The 20,181-nt window shown below is 43.7% G+C and overlaps 1 protein-coding gene across 1 annotated transcript; it reads left to right on the top strand.

The window, feature by feature from the left end:
• Positions 1-1,633: 1,633 nt before the first annotated feature.
• LOC102701155 (1-aminocyclopropane-1-carboxylate synthase 1) lies at positions 1,634-3,792 on the top strand. Its single transcript, XM_040522656.1, has 4 exons — positions 1,634-1,814; positions 1,940-2,077; positions 2,167-2,327; positions 2,448-3,792. The coding sequence occupies exons 1-4, from the start codon at positions 1,635-1,637 to the stop codon at positions 3,427-3,429; spliced, it is 1,461 nt and encodes a 486-aa protein (XP_040378590.1). The 5' UTR covers position 1,634; the 3' UTR covers positions 3,430-3,792.
• Positions 3,793-20,181: the final 16,389 nt, after the last annotated feature.

Below are 20,181 nucleotides of genomic sequence, written 5' to 3'. Positions count from 1 at the left end.
GAATACACACCTGAGTTGACACGACCATCATAATACAGCCACGAGGCGTGTGCTGATTGGCTGAAACTTTTTCAACTTTTTGAGAAAATCAAGAAATGGCTGAAAACTAATAGTGCAAAGAAACAAGCACTAGAGAATAAAAAGGTGTATGGGAGAACACGTCTCGGCCATTTTCGTCCCTCCTGTGATACGGACTCCGTTTTTCTGAATAGTCGGCGCTCGTTATCTACATCCACCTGAAAAGAAAGCCTTTGCTCATAACTTATTGTCCTCGTGATATAATACTGCAGCACCGTACGCGGAATTTACAGATAAACCGGCTGATTTAGAGGATCCAGCTAAGTGGCTACTTTTGGGGGATCAAAGACATGAAAAAAATGAGAAGAAAAAAAAATTGTACCTAACAGGCGAGAGAACATACATCGACCGGAGTTGGAACTTGCAAAGTGCCCGGATCAGCTTTCCCAACCCGGTGGAGAAGCTGACGTGGTTATTACGGTTATCGCGAAAAATTAAGAAAAATTATGATAATCGTGTTCGACGGCTCAGGAGGTCCTCGTGGCAAGGTAAACCCTCGCTCGGATGCTGACATTATAAAAAACACATTATAAAAAACAGAGACTGTAGCTCCAAATGAAACTGATTTTATTTTGATATGATGTCAGTAGTAACAACACTGTAACAGAGGAACAGAGCCGACGGCCGGCACCACAGGGTACATCTCAACAAGCGTGGAGCCCATATGCCGGATGTACAACACAGCCATTAACTGAAAGCTCATGAATACCGAAGGAAGAGGAGGGGCAAAAAAAAAAAAGAAAGAAAGAGGAACAATGCTGTTACAGGTGGCTCTCTCGTATAGCATAGCATGGGGAGAGCGAAACACACTTCACTGTTTCGGTGACAGGAACCAGCGTAATACATTACTCGGCCGCAAAAATCCCAGCGGCGCCGGCGCGGCCTTTCGGCAAGCAGCTAGCGTGCATGACCGGCCATGGTGTGTTACGGCGGCCCCAGCTACCCGCGGAGTTAGTAGCCGGCAACAACGCGAACGCACGACTCTCTGCCGCGGCGAGATCGAGAACGACGTATGTAGAAGGAGAAGCTTCTTAATTCGTTCGCGTTATCGGAATAGCATTGCATCCCTGTCGGCATAATGCAGCAGCGAGCCGCTGCTGCTGCTGAGTGCTGACCTCTATAGGGCATTTAACCTTTTATCACTCTTATAAATATTTATAACAAATTTATTTTAACTACTTGCAAGTAACAAAAAGTTAAATTTCCCGACCTCTCTCGCCTCTAATCTAAGCTGCGGGCACACTTGTGCTCGCTGTTCAGGACGGGCGCAACTGGCTGTAGGGTACACGCGCTTAGGGCTTCTGTTAGCACCGGGAACTAGTCGGGAGGAGAAAAACGTCACATCGCAGTGAGCTCCTACCGTGGCCGGCTCCCTCGCCCAGACTCTATATATAGCCGCAGCGTCCAACCTTGGGAAGCACCCACCAAAGCTAGCTAGCTACTCAGCCGCAGCAGCTCAGGGCTCTGAGATAGCTATCTCTGACAGAATTTTGCTGGCCGGACACTCGGGCGAGGACGATCAGTTCGGTTGTTTGGTGTGAGCTTACTCTGTGAAGATGGTGAGGCAGGTCGTCGCCGAGGAGAAGCCGGAGCAGCTGCTCTCCAAGAAGGCCGGGTGCAACAGCCATGGCCAGGACTCGTCCTACTTCCTGGGGTGGCAGGAGTACGAGAAGAACCCCTTCGACGCCGTCTCCAACCCCTCCGGCATCATCCAGATGGGCCTCGCCGAGAACCAGGTGGGCACACGACGCGTGCACGAGCACAGCACACGCCAACACAGAACCTCTGTCAGCTGCTGTAGCTGCTACATCTACCGTCTCTGACGAGCATACGTGCGTGCTCTGTTTCTTTGGCCGTGCAGCTGTCGTTCGACCTGCTGGAGGAGTGGCTGGAGAAGAACCCCGACGCCCTGGGGCTCCGGCGAGAGGGCGGCGGCGCCTCCGTCTTTCGCGAGCTCGCGCTGTTCCAGGACTACCACGGCCTCCCGGCTTTCAAGAATGTAATTAACCTATAACTAAATACTCTGGTTCGCACGTAACGTCAACGGGACAGTGGCTAACGCACGTGGCTTGGCTTTGCATTGCACAGGCATTGGCGCGGTTCATGTCAGAGCAGAGGGGTTACAGGGTGGTGTTCGACCCGAGCAACATCGTGCTCACCGCCGGCGCCACGTCGGCTAACGAGGCGCTCATGTTCTGCCTCGCTGACCATGGCGATGCCTTCCTCATCCCCACCCCGTACTACCCGGGGTACGCACTGCTCTGATCTTTTTTTTCGGCTTCCTCCCACACGACGCGACACGTTGCACGTGAGACGACGCCGCATGGCTAAACTAACTTTGGGTTCGCGCGCGTTTGTGGATGCTGCAGGTTCGACCGCGACCTCAAGTGGCGCACCGGCGCCGAGATCGTCCCGGTGCACTGCACGAGCGCGAACGGGTTCCGGGTGACGCGCGCCGCGCTGGACGACGCGTACCGCCGCGCGCAGAAGCGGCGGCTGCGCGTCAGGGGCGTGCTCGTCACCAACCCGTCCAACCCGCTCGGCACGGCGGTGCCGCGCGCGGACCTCGAGATGATCGTCGAGTTCATCGCCGCCAGGGGCATCCACCTCGTCAGCGACGAGATATACGCCGGGACGGCGTTCGCCGAGCCGGGCTTCGTCAGCGCCCTGGAGGTCGTGGCCGAGCGCGGCGGCGCCGGCGCCGACGACGTGCGCGACCGCGTGCACGTCGTGTACAGCCTGTCCAAGGACCTCGGCCTCCCGGGCTTCCGCGTGGGCGCCATCTACTCCTCCAACGCCGCCGTCGTCTCCGCGGCGACCAAGATGTCCAGCTTCGGCCTCGTCTCCTCCCAGACGCAGCACCTCCTCGCGGCGCTGCTCGGAGACAAGGGCTTCACCCGGAGCTACGTCGCCGAGAACAAGAGGCGGATCAAGGAGCGGCACGACCAGCTCGTCGACGGCCTCGGGGAGATCGGCATTGCCTGCCTGCCCAGCGACGCCGGCCTCTTCTGCTGGGTGGACATGAGCCACCTTATGCGGAGCCGGTCGTTCGCCGGCGAGATGGATCTGTGGAAGAAGGTCGTCTTCGAGGTCGGCCTCAACATCTCCCCCGGCTCGTCCTGCCACTGCCGCGAGCCCGGCTGGTTCCGCGTCTGCTTCGCCAACATGTCGGCCAAGACCCTCGACGTCGCCATGCAGCGCCTCAGGTCCTTCGTCGAGTCCACCACCGGCAGCGACGCCGCACTCTGCGGCGCCGCCGCCGCCCCCCTCAGGAGCATCAGCTGCCCACTTGCCATCAAGTGGGCGCTCCGCCTCACCCCGTCCACCGCCGACCGGAAGGCCGAGAGATAATAATCACCGGGCGCGCGACGGCCATTGGCGGCACGATCAGTCCATCACCACACCATGTCCATTACTACTACACTAGTACATTACACTACACTACACTACACTAGCAGCAGCACGTAGCAGATTCGTTTCGTTTCTTTGTAATTTTGGCGCCATTTTTTTTCCTCGGATCGAGGTGCATGCCCGATGGTCTCGGTCTCGGATGATCCATCCATCCATTCCACGATTCCATCCGCTGGCATCGGATCGATCCCCGTATTTTTCACTGGAAAAATCTCAGCTCACCCCCACTGAGTTGAGCTCTCCAGTTGTAAAACCTATTGAAGTATTATTATTGCTTGTCAATAAAAGCTAGTGCCACTAGTTCACAACTACCACTCCCCGCATTTGTGTTCTTCGTCCATCGCGTGTGCTCGCCGTCGCTGTCTCGCGAAAGTCAAAACCGGAGGAACCACTTGGCGGGCGTCGTTGCCATCCATAATTGAGCGAATTCGCGACCGAGGAAGCGCACAGGAATACTCCTATTGCACACTAATGGGTGATTGTCGAAGTGTTTTACGGAAAAAAGTGTCAAAAATATATTTATAAATAAAAAAATTTGTAAATAAAAATTTTATATTGTATTCACAGCGATCTAAAATCCAAATTAAAGCAGGAATATAAATCTCGATAAAAAAACTTTAAAATTAACTCTAAATTTATGATTAAAAATTTAAATTTTAGCTTATAAGTATAAATATAAGGAAAAAGATGTCGTTGTAACCGTATCACGGTCTTCGGGCTTGGCATAACGTGGTGTTAAATTGATGCTGTGTTTGCCCTCGGCGACGGGCGGCGGCGCGCCCACACGATGGCGATGGGTGGCGAGCGGACTGACTTGACGGCAGTGGCAACTCGCCATGAATGCAGTTTAGTTTTTCGTGGGATTTTGACCGAAAAACAGTTTAGTTTTTGTTCCGTAGAAAAATTCTTCTAACCGAAGAGACCCTAGAGAGCAAATTGGGGTAGGGTGGAAACGAGGTGGCTAACCGAAGAGACCCTACATCATCATCGTCGGCGACACGACGCCGAGCCGCGTCATAATTAGGTTAATTGACTTTAGACGTTGATCTTGCTCGTTGCTCGTTGAGGGGTGTTTAAATGGCAAAATTTTTTGGGAAAGGAGTTACATCGAACGTTTGATCGGATGTCGGAACGAGTTTTCGGACTTTCACAACTCGGCTAGAAACCGCGAGATGAATTTTTAAGCCTAATTAAATCATCATTAGTATATGTTGGTTACTGTAGCACTTATGGCTCATGAACTAATTAGGCTCAAAAGATTTGCCTCAAGATTTCTTCCACAACTATGCAATTAGTTTTTAAATTCATCTATGTTTAATGTTCTATTTAATGTCTAAAAATTTGATGTGATATTTTTAGAAATTTTTTTAAAAAAGGCCTGATTTTGGCTCTTCTCATTATCTCACAGGGTTACATGAAAGAAACTGTGCACTGTATATGTCTGCTCTGGAATATACTACGTATTGTCCTGTTCGTTAGGAGATAATTAAATCTAGCTAGTCAAGTCTTCCTTTTAATGCTCCGAATGGCATTAAAGCCACTGCAACGTCAAACATAGGCTTGTATTGTGTGCTTGGCAGTACAATAATGGGTTATGTATGTGATAGTATAACTACATTATAAAAAATTTCGTCGGACATTTTTATTAAAATTTATATGTAACTGGAGTTATCAAATTTTATATTAAAAAATATGATACATCCCACTGCTTTCTTAAAGATAATAAATTTGATCATAAAATAATATATGCAGTAGAGCGCTACAATTAAACCAGTGGAAGTGGCTCTTCAAGTGTTGGCACATAGCAGCCGGAAGCCCTGAAGAGATGGACCACCCATTAGTTATATATATTATAAATTTAATATATATGTAAATATACTATTAAATTATAGATGTCGTAGGTAAGCAGTAAGCTATATTATTGAACTTACTTCGAGTTAGGAGATCTTGAGAATTATTTGCATTTCGCCTCAATTCATGTTTCTTCGTATCTCTCCCGAAAAAGTTGACTAATTGGACGAGAATAACGAGAGAGTCCACCCGACACACCCACATCAAATCGATTAAGACCGGCATGACTCAATCTGTTGAGGAAGTGTACACAACTCTTCCATCTTAGGCCTTGGTTAGTTCCTAAATTTTTTTCTAAAAACATCCTATCAAATCTTTAGACATCTAAATAAAATATTAAATATGGATAAACCAAAAATTAATTGCACGGTTACAGAAGAAATCTTGAGACGAATCTTTTGAGCCTAATTAGTCCATAATTAGCCATAAGTACTATAGTAATTAACATATGCTAATGACGAATTAATTAGGCTCAAAAAATTCGTCTCGCGGTTTCTAGGCTAGCCGTGAAATTCGTTTTTTCATTCATATCCGAAAACCCCTTCTGACATCCGGTCAAACGTTCGATGTGACCCCTTTAGCAAAAATTTTTGCCAACTAAACGACCCCTTACTCAAGGTTTTCCATTCGCTCACTCTTTGGACATTTTAGGGCATGTTTGGAAAAGTTTTTCTAGCTGTAGCTTTTTTCAAAAGTTGCTTCTGCCAGAAGCTGCCCCAAATGGTCTATAATTTTTGAGAATATGTAGTTACAGATTCTAGAAAATGAACAAAGAATCAAGAAGCTGGAGAAGCTGGGTTTAGAAGTTTTTCTAGATTCCCAGAACTGACTACCAAGCAGCCGCTTCTCAGAATTTAAAACTATCTAAATAGACCCTTAGTGCCATAAGTTCATTCTGTTTAAGGGAGAATTCCACTGGATTTCATTGATAAAGAATTTGGTGCAGTGGTAGGATGTTCTTCCAAAGTATGCTACTTGTTTCTACTTTGGGATGTGACAACTGGTCAAAAGTTCTTGATATGTATAACAGCTTGCTGGATTGCGCTTGTGCACACCCTAACTGGAAAGTAGGTACAGTTCGTCTTTGAACTTAGCCATCGTTTATTAGATCCTGCTTAGACAAAAATGGCACTTTGAACATTCACTTCAACAGGAAAAGGTGAACTAAAATTACTCCTGACTCATCCTTAAGACTTAGGGTACTTGTGGTTGTGTTCTCCTTTGCAACTTATTCCCAGTTTTATCCTCAACTTTTACGCGTATGATTTTCAAGGTGCTAAACGGTATACATCCTTAAGACTTAGGGTACTTGGGGGATAGGGCAGAAAACAGATGCACGAAAGAAATCCCACGAACAAAATAATTTTTGTCTCCCATTTGTTTTATGTGTGGCTCCCCGAAGTCATCGACCTGTTTTTCCTTTCTTTTCTTTGTAGTTGTGGCCCCTCTTTTTATAACATTAAGGACATATCACGGTATCATGGAGGAGATAATCATAATAGCCTAATTAATATGAGTTAAAAAATTTCTCAATGAGATTGATAGGACCAAGCATGGATGTCCTATTTTCCATAAAGATGTCTAGAAATATCCCATTGTCTTCAATAAATGGTATGAAGAAAATATGTAATATTACGTGTATGACATGATGTACGTATTTCATAAATATAATATGTACAACATTAATTTGGTAGGTGAAGCATGTCATGGGTTCCATAAGACCCTCAAAAAGTATCAGAAAGGAAAGGCTAAAAAATAATATGAACAATTTTTTTTATATACATGTTCTTAACTATCTAAAAGACCACTTCAATAAAAACAATATGAAAGAAAACGCTAAAAAAAACTAAAATAAAATTAACTAAAATCAACTTTAAATTTAAGATAAATATTCAAATTTTGGCTATAATCATAAATATAAACAAAAAATAAGACTGTTTATCTGATTTTCTGGCTCCACATGAGACACCCTCCCCATGGACAAGAAAATCCCCCAAGCCTAGCATTGTACGCAGATGAATCCATAGGGTTTTGCCACCAACAGCCGGGAGACACATGCATGGAGGAGGGACGGCGGCCCCGATGGGAAGAATATGGAACGGGACAGGTCGCCGCTTTAGGGAGATGGCGATGTACCATCAGCTACCGGCATTGTGGCGAGTCAGAGACGCACACAGCACGAGAGGGGCAAGAGGCAAGGTCCAAGCAAGCCACATGGGGGGACGACACGACCGAGCCAGCCAATCCAACCATGGAAACCGGCCCGCCCCCGGCTCGGCGTGGGCGCAGATGTCTGGACCCGGAAGGGGAATTCCCTTTGACTCTCCGGGGCACCGCACCTCTGCGCTCCATGCATGTGAGCACCTGTGTCTAAACATTTATATTAGGTACCTTGACTGAACACGATCAAACTTTGACCATTGCTGTTTTAAGGCAATCCAAAAATAATTAGCTCTAAATGTTATTCCATTTGTTTTATATATTAAGACTTTTTAGCAATTTATATATTTATTTATTGTTCGATGTATATTGGTTGTATTTATATAGATTTATTAGTGTATATATAAATGTAGATAATACTGAAAAAAATCTTGTATTATGAAATGCAGTAAGTAGGGTTAACTAGGCACCAAATATAATGATACCATATGCTGCATAACTAGACATGGTATAGTAGGGTCAAAATCAACAATTATTTATGAGGAAATGGTGTGGGTTCTACGACAACTACGCAACAATGATCAATCCAATTACTGTCTTATCTTCTGGAAGACTGGAACCATATCATGTGTCTGCACTGTATCAATTATTTTCATGTTTCTCCCTCAACATACACCGGTTTGTTGTACTGGCATTTCACGGGCGGACTCTGATTTCTGGCAGGAGTAAGCTATTTGTTTGGTTCTCAAAAATTTTCTTCCAAAAACATCATATCAAATTTTCAAATACCTAAATAAAGTATTAAATATAGATAAACGAAAAATTAATTATACAGTTATGTGAGAAATCGTGAGATGAATCTTTTGAGCCTAATTCGTCCATGATTAGCTATAAGTGCTACAATAACCTACATACGCTAATGACGGATTAATTAGGCTCAAAAGATTCGTCTCGTGGTTTTCAGGCGAGCCGTAAAATTCGTTTTTTTATTCGTGGCTGAAAACACCTTTCGACATCTGGTCAAACGTCTGATTTGACATCCAAAAATTTTTATTTCTCTAGCTATAACACCCCCCGGGCTACGAAGGTACGCAGGGAGTGTTGCCTTTTACTACTGTAGTGGAAATATTAGAGGATAAAAATGATTGGAGTGAATGAATGGCTTCAGACAGAGGGACATCTAGATAAGGTGATATATACCTTTATAAGTGTAGTGTTGTCTCTGCTGCTCATATAATGTTTGCATGTCTGGAATGTGTTGCATTCGACCATGTTACTGTAGTCAGTACCATATCTTTGCCTTGCCGGTATTGTGTGAGAGTGAAATTGCTCTAAAGACAACAGGAACCGTACCATCCAAAATAACAGAAAAAACTTGACAGCTGTTAATTAAGCTGGCACGCAACATTCGTGTTCGGATGACAGAGATAGAAAAGTCAGACATAAGATACAGTGTTACAAGTGGACGGGGATCCTCTCACTTCATATCCTCTAATTTTGGGAAATTTAACTATTTGTCACAGTTAGGAATAGCATCTCTCCAAATATCATCTTTATTATAGCTCTTACATATTTACCACCAGAGAGATAAATTTTCCTAATAATTTGTCATTCTTGCACACGTGGCGTGCCAACTTGTCCCTGTGGTGGTGAGGTGGCCTCCTGTCGGTAGCATGGCGTGTTAGCATGGTCTACCGACATGGTTTGGCACGCCCGGCGCCCAGCGGCGGCGGAGCAACGCCTCCTCCTTCTCCGGCTCTCTTTCTCACTGGCGATGAATCACGCATCCTTGAAGTAAGCTGCATGTATGAGCATGAGAGATTAATTATCAGATTATGCTTGATGATGAAGATGATTAATGGACGATGCGTGTGCAATGTGCTTACGTCGGAGGTAGGGCTAAAAGAGGTCGCCGGAGATGCCGTCAAGTCTTTGAAGGGGCGTACCAGCACTCGCCTGGCGTTGCTGATGTGGGGGCTGCGCTTGACCGTGACGAGATCACCGAGGCGGACGTGGAGGTTGCCGCGGACGCCGTGACTGAGGCGGACGCGGCCGTCGGGGCACGACTCGTCGGAGCTGGCATAGCACATGGCCTCGCGGCGGCGCTTCCCACGGAGGGTCAGCAGGTTCCCCTGGAAGATGTTGAGGCAGCAACTCCCACGGCGAGGCAGCATCATCGTTGTCATCCGCCTCACCGCTTCCTCCTCCTCGCTGCTGGGCCGCTAGCCCCGGTCGCGCCAGTGGCGGCGTGCCACCGTGTTAGACCATGTTGATACCGATAGGATGCCACCTCACCACCACAAGGACAAGCTGGCACGCCACGTGTGTAAAAGTGGCAAATTATTAGAAAAATTTATCTCTCCGATGGCAAATATGTAAGAGCTATAGTAAAGATGGCATTTGGAGATGCGTCATTCTTAACGGTGGCAAATAGTTAAATTCCCCTCTAATTTTGAATGGTTGACATGTATGCCCACAAGTTGCCCATGTGTCAAGAGTACGTCAAGTTAGATGAATCTTATCTGCAAAAATAATGAAAACTGATACAATTTCTATTCGCAAAATCTGGGCCTCTTGAACCGGATCGACAACCTAAACCACTCAATTTTGTTTAAATAAAAATGCAATTGAACTATTCATTTTCACCAAATTTGACCAGATTTCATCGGAAGGGAAAGGTTTCAACCTTAGATCCTGGTGTTGTGGTCGGCAACGGTTTGGTAAACCATATATTACAGAGCATGACGGCATGCAGCACAGCTACACTACAAAATCAAAATATAGCTCCTGCCAAAAAAAAAAAAAAGCTTGACAGATTCTGCATTTTCTATGCGTGACATTGCCTACCATCACATGAAGCAAGCAGGGACTAATTAAACTAGCAAATCATTAAGTATAATCGATCGAGAGGCGTGGCTAATCTAATTACCATCCAAGCATGTCGGCGATTATTGATACCGACGACAGGTGGTACTACGATCGTCTTCTGTCTGCACCTTTTTGCACATTGTTTTTTCGACCGACTTTGCCCTTTTCGATGTATACATTGGCACTGCTGATGTAGTGATATGGGCGGCCACTATCCACGCAAACTTTCCAAGTACAGCCATTTTTTCGAAGCTTCCCAGATCCAGCTTAATTAATTAATTATATACGAGTAGATTGCTAATCTCTAGTACACTAAAAAAGATTTGAAGAGATTTGCATTTAGGAGCAGTGACATTCTTCCACGTAGTCTACGCGCTCATCTCTAGAGATAATCCCTTCATTTATTTTATTTTCTTTTACTCTAGGCCACTAACTTTTGACTCTATCGTCATTCGTTTTATTTAAAAAATATATAATGATTAAGTATTTTATTATGATTTAATCTAGTACTAAAGACTCTTTTAGTTATTACTTATAATTTTACATAATTACATAAAAAATTGAACAAGATGAATAATCAAATGGAGAGAGTATATACGTATTTAGGCCCCGTTTGTTTCCACTTAGGATTATTGTAAGCTGGATTATTAAGCGAGATTACTATAAGCTGGATTACAATAAGCTGGAGGATAATAAGTTGTAATCTGTTTGTTTATCATATTATTAGATATGCTAGATTACTGGGTATGCATGTCTAAAGTCCAGAATAACCTCAACTATTTTGGAGAAAGCGGTGGCAAGATGTGTAATTACTTCAAAATATCAAAGGGCAGTGGGTTTTTAGCCAACCAATAATTTGAAAAAAAACACCTATGAAGATGCTTATTAGATTATAGTAATCTAGCTTATAGATTATAATAAGTTATCATAATAATCTATCTGTTTGTTTTAGATTATTCTTAATCAATAATCTAGATTGTAATAATTTTGAATGGAAATAAACAGAGCCTTAGTACCCGCTAGGCACCTGGTGCTAGCTTGTGGTGACATGTAGATATATATAATACGTAGTCCGTACCTCGTAGCATATATGTTAATGCTTCAATCATTTGGCGATTGGTATGTGTGTGGTTATCATCAATTAATTAATTAAACTTGCACGTCGTCTGGAGATAATCCCCGAGTGTGACGCAATCTGATTTGATCAGATATAGTTCAAGTTTTGTATCCTTCCTAAGCCCACTTGTATATGCTAGCTGTTGATCGAGCTGATGCAACCTGGGAAAGCAATTTAATCATTAGTAAATTACAAATTGAGATCGACTTCATAATATATTTGCGGCGAATTGTCGTGGCTAGCTAGAAATCGAGGAGAGTATTGTTAACATTTTCCGTGCATATATGGCTCGATCGAGTCGCTGATCAGTGACAACGACTGTGGTGTAAAGTAGCGTAGACTGATTAGGCAAATTCTGCATCTGCGCCTCATCAGCTGATCATTTTAATTTGTAATTTGTAGGAATTTGTCAAGCGAAGCTCTCGAGAAACGCGGCGCTAATATTGTCCGCAAGAACTTAGAAACTAAAACAACTTTAAATAACCGCATAACTTATTTTAAAAACAACATGTTAAACTTTAGACTTTTTTTAAAAACCATACTGCCTTAAACAACGTTGATCATATTTAATATGGCTATAGGTAGCAAGTTTACTTCCACCGTAATGAATCTAGAGGACCATCCTCATCAAGGGGGTTTTAGGGGTGGTTTAGTTGATCCCTTGACTACCTGGATTTGGTCCAGATGGATCCTTATCTCTAAATCTAGCCCAAACCTACTCATAGACCACCCTCAATATTTGTTTAAAAGGACTCTCCCCATAATTTCGGCTCATATTCACTCCATAAACATAAGTCATTGGCCTATTTATATTGTAATTTTAAAATGTTGGACTTAAATGCTGAATTTAGTGGATTTTTAATGTCACGAGATATTATTGCTGTATTTGTATCACATTTGAGCAAATATTGCATATGTATATTTGAGGGTGGAATAAAAAAAGCCACCCAACAAAAATTTTGTAGAGCCGCCAGTGATCCTCATGGAGGAGGTTGGGTCACTATGCAAATGTGTGTGTCAAAAGTGAAATGTCAAGTTTTTCACTGTTGGAAAGTCGAAGCTGCTTTATCAATATTATTATAAAGTCGACAATGATGACAAATTGTCGGCTCCATCAATTGTTGAACATTAGTGAGTTGGCTGGTGCAATATTGTTGTTACCAGAGATGTGTTGTTAAGCATGTCTAATTGGCTGCAGTAGAAACTTGCGGTGATGTGTATTGTTTTGCCTTCTTGGGGTGCCCAACGTGTCTCTTATCGCCGTTGTGTTGTTTTTTCCTTTCATTTAACTTGTTTGGGTATTTACTCCGAATTTATGTAATATAAAAGGTATATTTTGTTGATTTATTTTTTTAAATAAAGCACGAGTAGAAAAAGTGAATAGCTAAACGCATTATATAGGCAAGTAAACACACACCCTTACCTTTTTGCTTATGCTTACGTTTGTAAGCCAAAATTTAAAATTTTTAACCTTAAATTTAGAATCGGTTTTATGTTTTTCATCAAAGTTTATTATCTAGTTTTGACTTTTAAATCACTAAAAATACATATATAAAAATTATATTCAGAAATTATTTTTCGTTTACAAATATACCGTCACCCCCACATTATGGTCCTATGAAATACGGACTAGTAGGCAAAATGGGCCTCAGAAATTAATTCCCCGTTCATGTTTAATTGACTTTTTACAGGAAAAGCTAGACCAGGTTTCACATTTCGCTGCTGCCTTTATCTATCTAACAAGATCCTATTCTAAAGCTGCCGTATCTTTGATCTTTATAAAGGGGTGATCTTTTATATATGTTGGATCTCATTCAAAGTAAAACATCCGTCGGTAAAAGGAGAAAGAAAAAAGATCGATCAGTCGTGTCCGGGCGAACCCCTCAATTCTCCTATTTTTGTTCGGGTCTCACATTGCCGGTGCCTTGTCCTATCAATTTGAAAGCTACCATTGTTAAACCACGCATGAAAGTAAGTCAAAAGAGACGTAAACCGAGACCTGGGATTCTTCGTTAATTTGGGACCATAGAAAGAAGCTGGAAATGTTAAACCCCGTACTTTACAGCGAAAATCCTGCCAGCTAATTAAGGCCCCATTTGAAACGTGTGGGCGATTTTCGTTGTGGTGTGAGATTTCAAAGCTCGACCAAACATCTCCTACAAAAAATGAATAGAGCCTTTTGTGCTTGTGAGGAAACTCAGAGCAAAACTTTGCTGGTGCTAGGTATATCCGGGGCCATCAAGTCCTAATTAGGGTTGGATGAAAAAACTTAAGTTCGTGACTCGAATGTTTGTTCGGCTTATGGCTGGTTTGGCTCAACTCGCTTGGATTTGTTAAATAGCTGATCCGAGCCACCTTTTAACTCAGACTCAGTTTAACCCTTCTTTCTATAAAGTTCATACCACTAACTATAGTTAATGCTAATTCTCTCTTTTCTCATAAAGCCACATCATCTTAATTGTTTTTAATCTTAGAATGATACATTAAGAGCGTAAACTACATCTCTTCACATCATCTCAATCATTTTTATCCTTTGGATGATTCATTTGTATCTCTTCCCTCAAAAGGCACACCGTACAACCCAATCATTTATAATTTATAGATAATTGATAAAGACACAAAAATATATAAACACATGAAAAAATCATACAGCAGATAAGAAAAATTAGAACATATATCTACTATGTTGTCATATAGTTCTTTCGCAGCCACACGTGATATATTATCTGGTTATCCTAACGAGCCGGACCGAATCGAGCCGAGCTAGAAAATATCGAAATTTTATTTTACGACGGAGGCAGGTACATGCCACGAACTTCGAAATTGCTTCCTGATGCTTGACGGTGTGAAACGAAGTCGATCCATCCACTTGGGTTTCCTGGACAAGACCATACCAGGACGGATGACAATGTACGTGGAGCTCCCAGCACCAGCCCTGTGTTTTTTCAGCGGCTAGCCGTTGCGTCCGCGTCCAGCCAAGGATCAGCCAAGAGGCGAGCGATGACGCCGCGCGAGCGCGACGTAGGCTGCTGGTTGCGCGCGCGTCCCCGGTGAAAACCCGACGTGGGGAGTTGGTGGCGCTGGCGCGGTGTGTTGCTGTGCGGACGTGGACGTGGCCAAGTGGGTGGCGGTGCTTGGCCGCGTAATTACGCGACCCGTCGGCTGCGCGCGGCTAGCTAAAGCCGTTTCACCCTTTCCGCGGGAGCCAGCCGCCTGCGCGGTCGAGCAGTTTGGGTGGGGTTACATGCGGTCGTCGACGGCACGGTTTACGGAAACCGGTGCTAGCTAGCGACCGATAGCCCGTCACCGACACCTCGCACTCGCAGGATTTGAAGTTAGATGGTACCCTTTGCTTTTGTCGGTGAAACTAGAATGGCAAGACAATGTACATAGAGGATTTTTTTTGAAAGGGTTTATTTTAAAAATAAATAATAAAAATATGCACCAGATACAAATGTATATAATCTTGCGGTAGCTTGCAAGTAATGTAAAAATATATATATATGGGCCGTGCACACATTCGACATATGGTATAAACACTAAGCTCCAAAACTATATCTCCGTATACTCTCTGTGTTATTTGCATCCCTACTATTGAAACTAAGAGGGCTAGTGGATTTTCCTATGCAATTGAATTGGTATTCATATAAGCTTCTATTCTTGTTTTAATGATATATGATTTTAAGAACATGATTTGGTTTGATATACAACTATCTATCTGTAGACACACATGTATTTTACATACAACTATTATCGATCCATAAATGGCATTATAATCTCACTCCGAAAAAAAAAGTTTTGGTTTTTTTTAATGTTAGTACTTTTAGGCACATCTTAGTAACATGGTGCAAGGTTTTATAGCTATATTTATAATATAGATGGACAGACAAGAAACCAATATATATAACACACTCAAGGATTTGTATAGGCTTTGCATACTTGAAAATTACGAATTCTGTTGTACCATATAAAGAATTTTGAGCATTTTTACCAAGAGGTACCAAATTTTATATAAAAAATAGTGGTACCTCCTCAAGTATAGTAAAATTGCTCAAGAATTTTAGTTATACACCTAGTTTGTGTGCATTGCTGAATATTCTTACATATGTCATATATAGAAACAGGTGACAAAAAAAGTGAAATAGATTTGAGAATTCTCTAACTCCTTAAAGAAAGTTGGTTAATCCTATATGCGAAGCCTCATCGATCGCTAGAGTTAATCACCCATTCACCCGCTGATATATTTTCATGTTGATCTTCAACTATTCCTTATATTGATTATAGTTCAAACGTCACAACGGATTTGCTTGAGAAAAATACAGAAAAATGTCAATCACGCAGGTAAAATCAACTCTCCTATCAAGCACATGGATAAACAAGACCATGAGACTCAAAGCAACAAAAATGGCTTTTCCCCTAGGGCCGGTACGACAGAAACGGCGGTTGCTTGCTTTGTTTCATACAGTACAAATGTCAATCGTGTCGTACCAATTATCCCGTGATTACAACCCAACAACAACGTTGTCTACGTTGTCTACTCACTGTGCCGATAACTTCTTGCTCCCACGTTTTTCGCCTCCAGCTCGTCAGAATCCAGAAACGTACAAACTCAAACATAGATTGTGCACATGATCCACGCAGCAAATTGGTCGGGATGCCTGGCCCAGCTACCTTCCGAAACGGGCACACGATCTCGCGGTAGCGTCAAAGCGTGTCGCCGGCGAGGCAGGCAAGCAGATTTTCACGGTCCAAAACACAATCAGAATATATCGCGCCGGCACGCTTGCTCCCTCCACCTGCTAAATGGTCTTGTTGCACGCGTCGCTTGCTGAAAAACGCACGCTGCCATCTCCCATTAAGTTGCTACTCCCTTCGTCCTAAAACAAACTAATATTTTACTTTTTACCTATAATATTTGACTCATCGTCTTATTTAAAAAAATTATGATTAATATTTTTATTTTTTACTAGATAATAAATTATAAATAGTACTTTATGTGTGACTATTTTTTTTAATTTTTTAAAAAAATTAAATAAAACGGATGATCAAATGCTGGATACGAAAACCGAAAGATTGATTTATTTTGGGATGGAGAGAGTACTTTTTTCTTACATGTGCGCGTGTACTCAACTTGTTTGTGCTACTAGTGCGACAGCCATGTCCAAACAAAGTTTGACGTAAAACGGGTCTGGACACCATATATCATACTCCATCTGTTCCAAAACACTAAATATTTCGAGGATTAAAATCTTATTAAATAATAAGTATTTTTAGAATTATTTATAGTACTCATTGTTGCATCAATCACTTATTATTTTGAAATACTTCTTATTTTATCTACAATCGGGAAATGCTTAGAGCAACAAGGATAACAAGGATGAATGGACTAACTATAACCATATTACAAATTGTATGTCTATGGAAGGATACAAGTACACAGAGAGTGACTAGGCTATTAAATGATAGCCAATTTCACATAAACTTCAAGAAAATAAGATACGACACTAATGCATGGGATATGTCAATATATATGAAATATGATTGAAACTATATTAATAAAATATATGTTTTTTATTATCATAATAATAAACTATTATATGTTCTATCTATATAAGTAGCTTTAGATGATTTGGCATATGCTTATAGATAATAGTTGCCTATACTATTAAACTTGCTCTTATATTTTAGGGCGGAGATCGTAGATTTTCCATGTGATTTTGTCTTCATAGCAAGATAATTTGTATCAGGATAGCAAGTAGTATATTTTTTTTCACCTGGTAGTATCTAGGACCGGGGTCCTACTTCTTTTTTTTTAAAAAAAAGACATACTATTATATAATATTGAGGCCTATAATGTTGATTTTACTAAATTTAATTGACTTTATGTTAATTTGAGTGGACCTATTCACATTATTTTGAGTGGACCCTATTTCAAACAATATCATCGTAGTATCATAGGATCATACTATCAGGATCAGGATAGTAACTAAAATCTGTTAGAATCATATGAAATTAAACAGTGGAATCAGGTAGAAAGAGGACGATTGTTTACCTTTTTTAATGACATATTTGTAAATAAAAATAATTTATGAATAAAATTTTTACGTACGTAATTTTAGCGATCTAAATGCCAAAGATCAAAAATAAACTTCGGTAAAAAAATCCTAAAATAAACTCTAAGTTTAAGGTTAAAAATTAAATATAAGTATAAGCGAAAAGATAGGATAAAAATTTAATATACTAGGTGAATCGATATTTTTTAGGCTCCATATGATTGTAGTATCATACGTGAGATACTAGATACCTATTAAGACCAGTCTTAATGCTCAGTTTCACTATACAGTTTACAAAACAGTTAACTCGATGAAACGATATATGAAACAGTTACTCACAATGTAATGTTTCATTGTACCATTTTCAGAACTAAATAAAACATTTAATTATTACTAAAAGTTTGATTGCATGCAGAGAGTTTGATTACATGAAACGCCTAAAGCCACTCAATGCATGTTTGCCTGTATTACCGAGGACTTGGTAACTGTGCCCAAAGGTTTAATGGCCATGAAACTAATTACTCCTCTCTCTTCTCTTCTCATAGTCTCATGCAAATATTTTCATTTGCACTGATACGATATGCATGATATATATATATATATATATATATATATATATATATATATATATAATTGAGAACTTGTATTACGTTGCATGCATGCAGAGGCGACAGCCCGGCCGCCACCGCCCCGCCCTGCCGCCGGCCGTGCCGACACGAGCGTCCGGAGCACCGCCCGGATGGACCCCGGGCTGACTCGAGAGCCGGGCCGGATTCGATCCGCACAGGGTCGCATTCCGCAAGTACGTACCCCTGCTGACCCTGGCACAGCACCAGTCGATCGCGAGTAACAAAAATGACAGTGCGGCGTTGGGAGGCATATGGCCCTGCGCCTGCGTGCCCCCGGGCGTACACGCAGAGCCACGCGGTCGGGGCATGGCGATGTGCCATTCGCCGGTGTACGTGCCGCCGGTGGCTCTGCATGTGTGGGGGCCACTGGCATGCGCCGCGCGCGCATGTGAGACGGGAGCGATCGGCGTCACGGCCCGGCAGCGCGGCGCCACCGGGTAGGGGCGTGGTCGGCGCGGCCACCGACCACCGCACCCTCCCTCCCCGCGCTGACTTCCAAAATGACAGAGTCCTACGCCCGCCCTCGTCCGTCCATATCAACACCTCGTCGTGGTGTGGTGTGGTGTGGTGTGGTATGGTACTGTGGTGCAGAGGTGGGGCTGGGCCGTGCCATGCTAGGCCCGGCCCGGCCCGGCCTATCGTGTTTCGTGTCAAAATTAGTCGTGCCGGCCTGGCCCGATTTGTTCACCGTGCCGTGCCGTGTCGGCATGCGAGAGTGATGCCACGGCCTAAACCCGGTCTAAAAGCATATCGTGACTGATTGGGCCGTGTCGGCCCAAGCACGACCCAGTACAGGTTGTCTAGTATACTGTCGTATTATCATGTCATGTTACGGTGGTCCATGCGTCAAAGGCATTAAGCCACCAATGTTGCTGTGTCGAAACACCGAACTAGAGGAAACGTCCTATCGACAAAGTTGTGAGTACGTGACAATGTCCGTGAGATAGATATGTCGAGTAGCACATGGATATAGCGTTAACATGACCAATGCCCTAGAAATAAAATCAACCTATTGTGCAAGCATGGTCCGAGAAGAAAATTGGTCTGGCGTGAATTTCGTGCCTCTTTTGGGCCGTGCTGGCCCAAGCCCGGCCCAATGATCGTGTCGTGCCGTGCCGCCCAACGTGCTTGTGTTCTAGGCTTAAGCCCGGCCTGTGGTCGTGCCGTGCCTAGCCCGGTTCAATTCTTGTTGGGCCGTGCCATGCTTTTTATCGTATGAGCTCACCGTGCCTTGGGCCGGTCCAGGAAAACACGGCCCAATTCCTAGCTCTAGCTGTGGTGTGGTGTGGTGCGTCCGCTGTGCACGTTTTGTCCCTCGCGGACGAACGGAAGTTGCCCACTATTATTACCGCACCTCTCTCGGGGCCACCCTCGGACAAGCAGCGCCCGTCCAAACCGCCCTCGAGACCAAAAGCGGATAGGCAAGGTGGCGAGCGTTGGAATCGAACAAACGAGATCGATCAAGAGTCTCAGACAGCGCTGAGCCAGCAACGGGTAGACGCGACGCGACGCGACGGTCGACACGATGGGTTACTGCGTGGCCCGTGCCGTGCGTGCTGCCCATGCACCCACGCACGCGCGCACACGAGACGACGAACGACCGTATAGTCGTCGTCGTCTGCTCCATGCTGCTGTACGCGTCGCCGCATCCGCCGGCCGGCCGGCTCGCCGCGCGCGCATGGGGGCGTGATGGGGGTCGAGGCATGGTCGCCCCACGTTGATGGGCGCGGTTGGTTGGGATGGATGGTTTGGGTGTGGTCGTCTCGTCCCGGCCGGGGAGGGCGACCTGCGGGGAGCGGACAGTTGGGACACCTGGTGCGCGTCGCCTTGTTGGCTCCTCTCGTCAGGCTGGCTGGGCTTTGCTAGGGGACCAAACTACTGGCTACTACTGATCTAATTTCTGTGCTTGTCTCGGTCGACGGGTTGTCGGTGTGGTTCTCTCGTGGTTACATCCAAGTAAAACAGCGAGAATCTGGGAGTTATACTACTAGCAACGAGTAGTACTAGTTCGTTT

Source organism: Oryza brachyantha, chromosome 3 (genome assembly GCF_000231095.2).
Source record: "Oryza brachyantha chromosome 3, ObraRS2, whole genome shotgun sequence".
In the NCBI taxonomy this organism is placed as follows: Eukaryota; Viridiplantae; Streptophyta; class Magnoliopsida; order Poales; family Poaceae; genus Oryza; species Oryza brachyantha.
The sequence above is the reverse complement of the archived record's forward strand: the minus strand, read 5'-3'. Positions and strand labels throughout refer to the sequence as shown.

Coding starts and splice junctions, on each gene's coding strand:
- LOC102701155 (XM_040522656.1), top strand. CDS start 1,635: ATGGTGAGGCAGGTCGTCGCCGAGGAGAAGCCGGAGCAGCTGCTCTCC. Junction 1,815..1,939: donor TGGGCCTCGCCGAGAACCAG/GTGGGCACACGA, acceptor TTGGCCGTGCAG/CTGTCGTTCGACCTGCTGGA. Junction 2,078..2,166: donor GCCTCCCGGCTTTCAAGAAT/GTAATTAACCTA, acceptor TGCATTGCACAG/GCATTGGCGCGGTTCATGTC.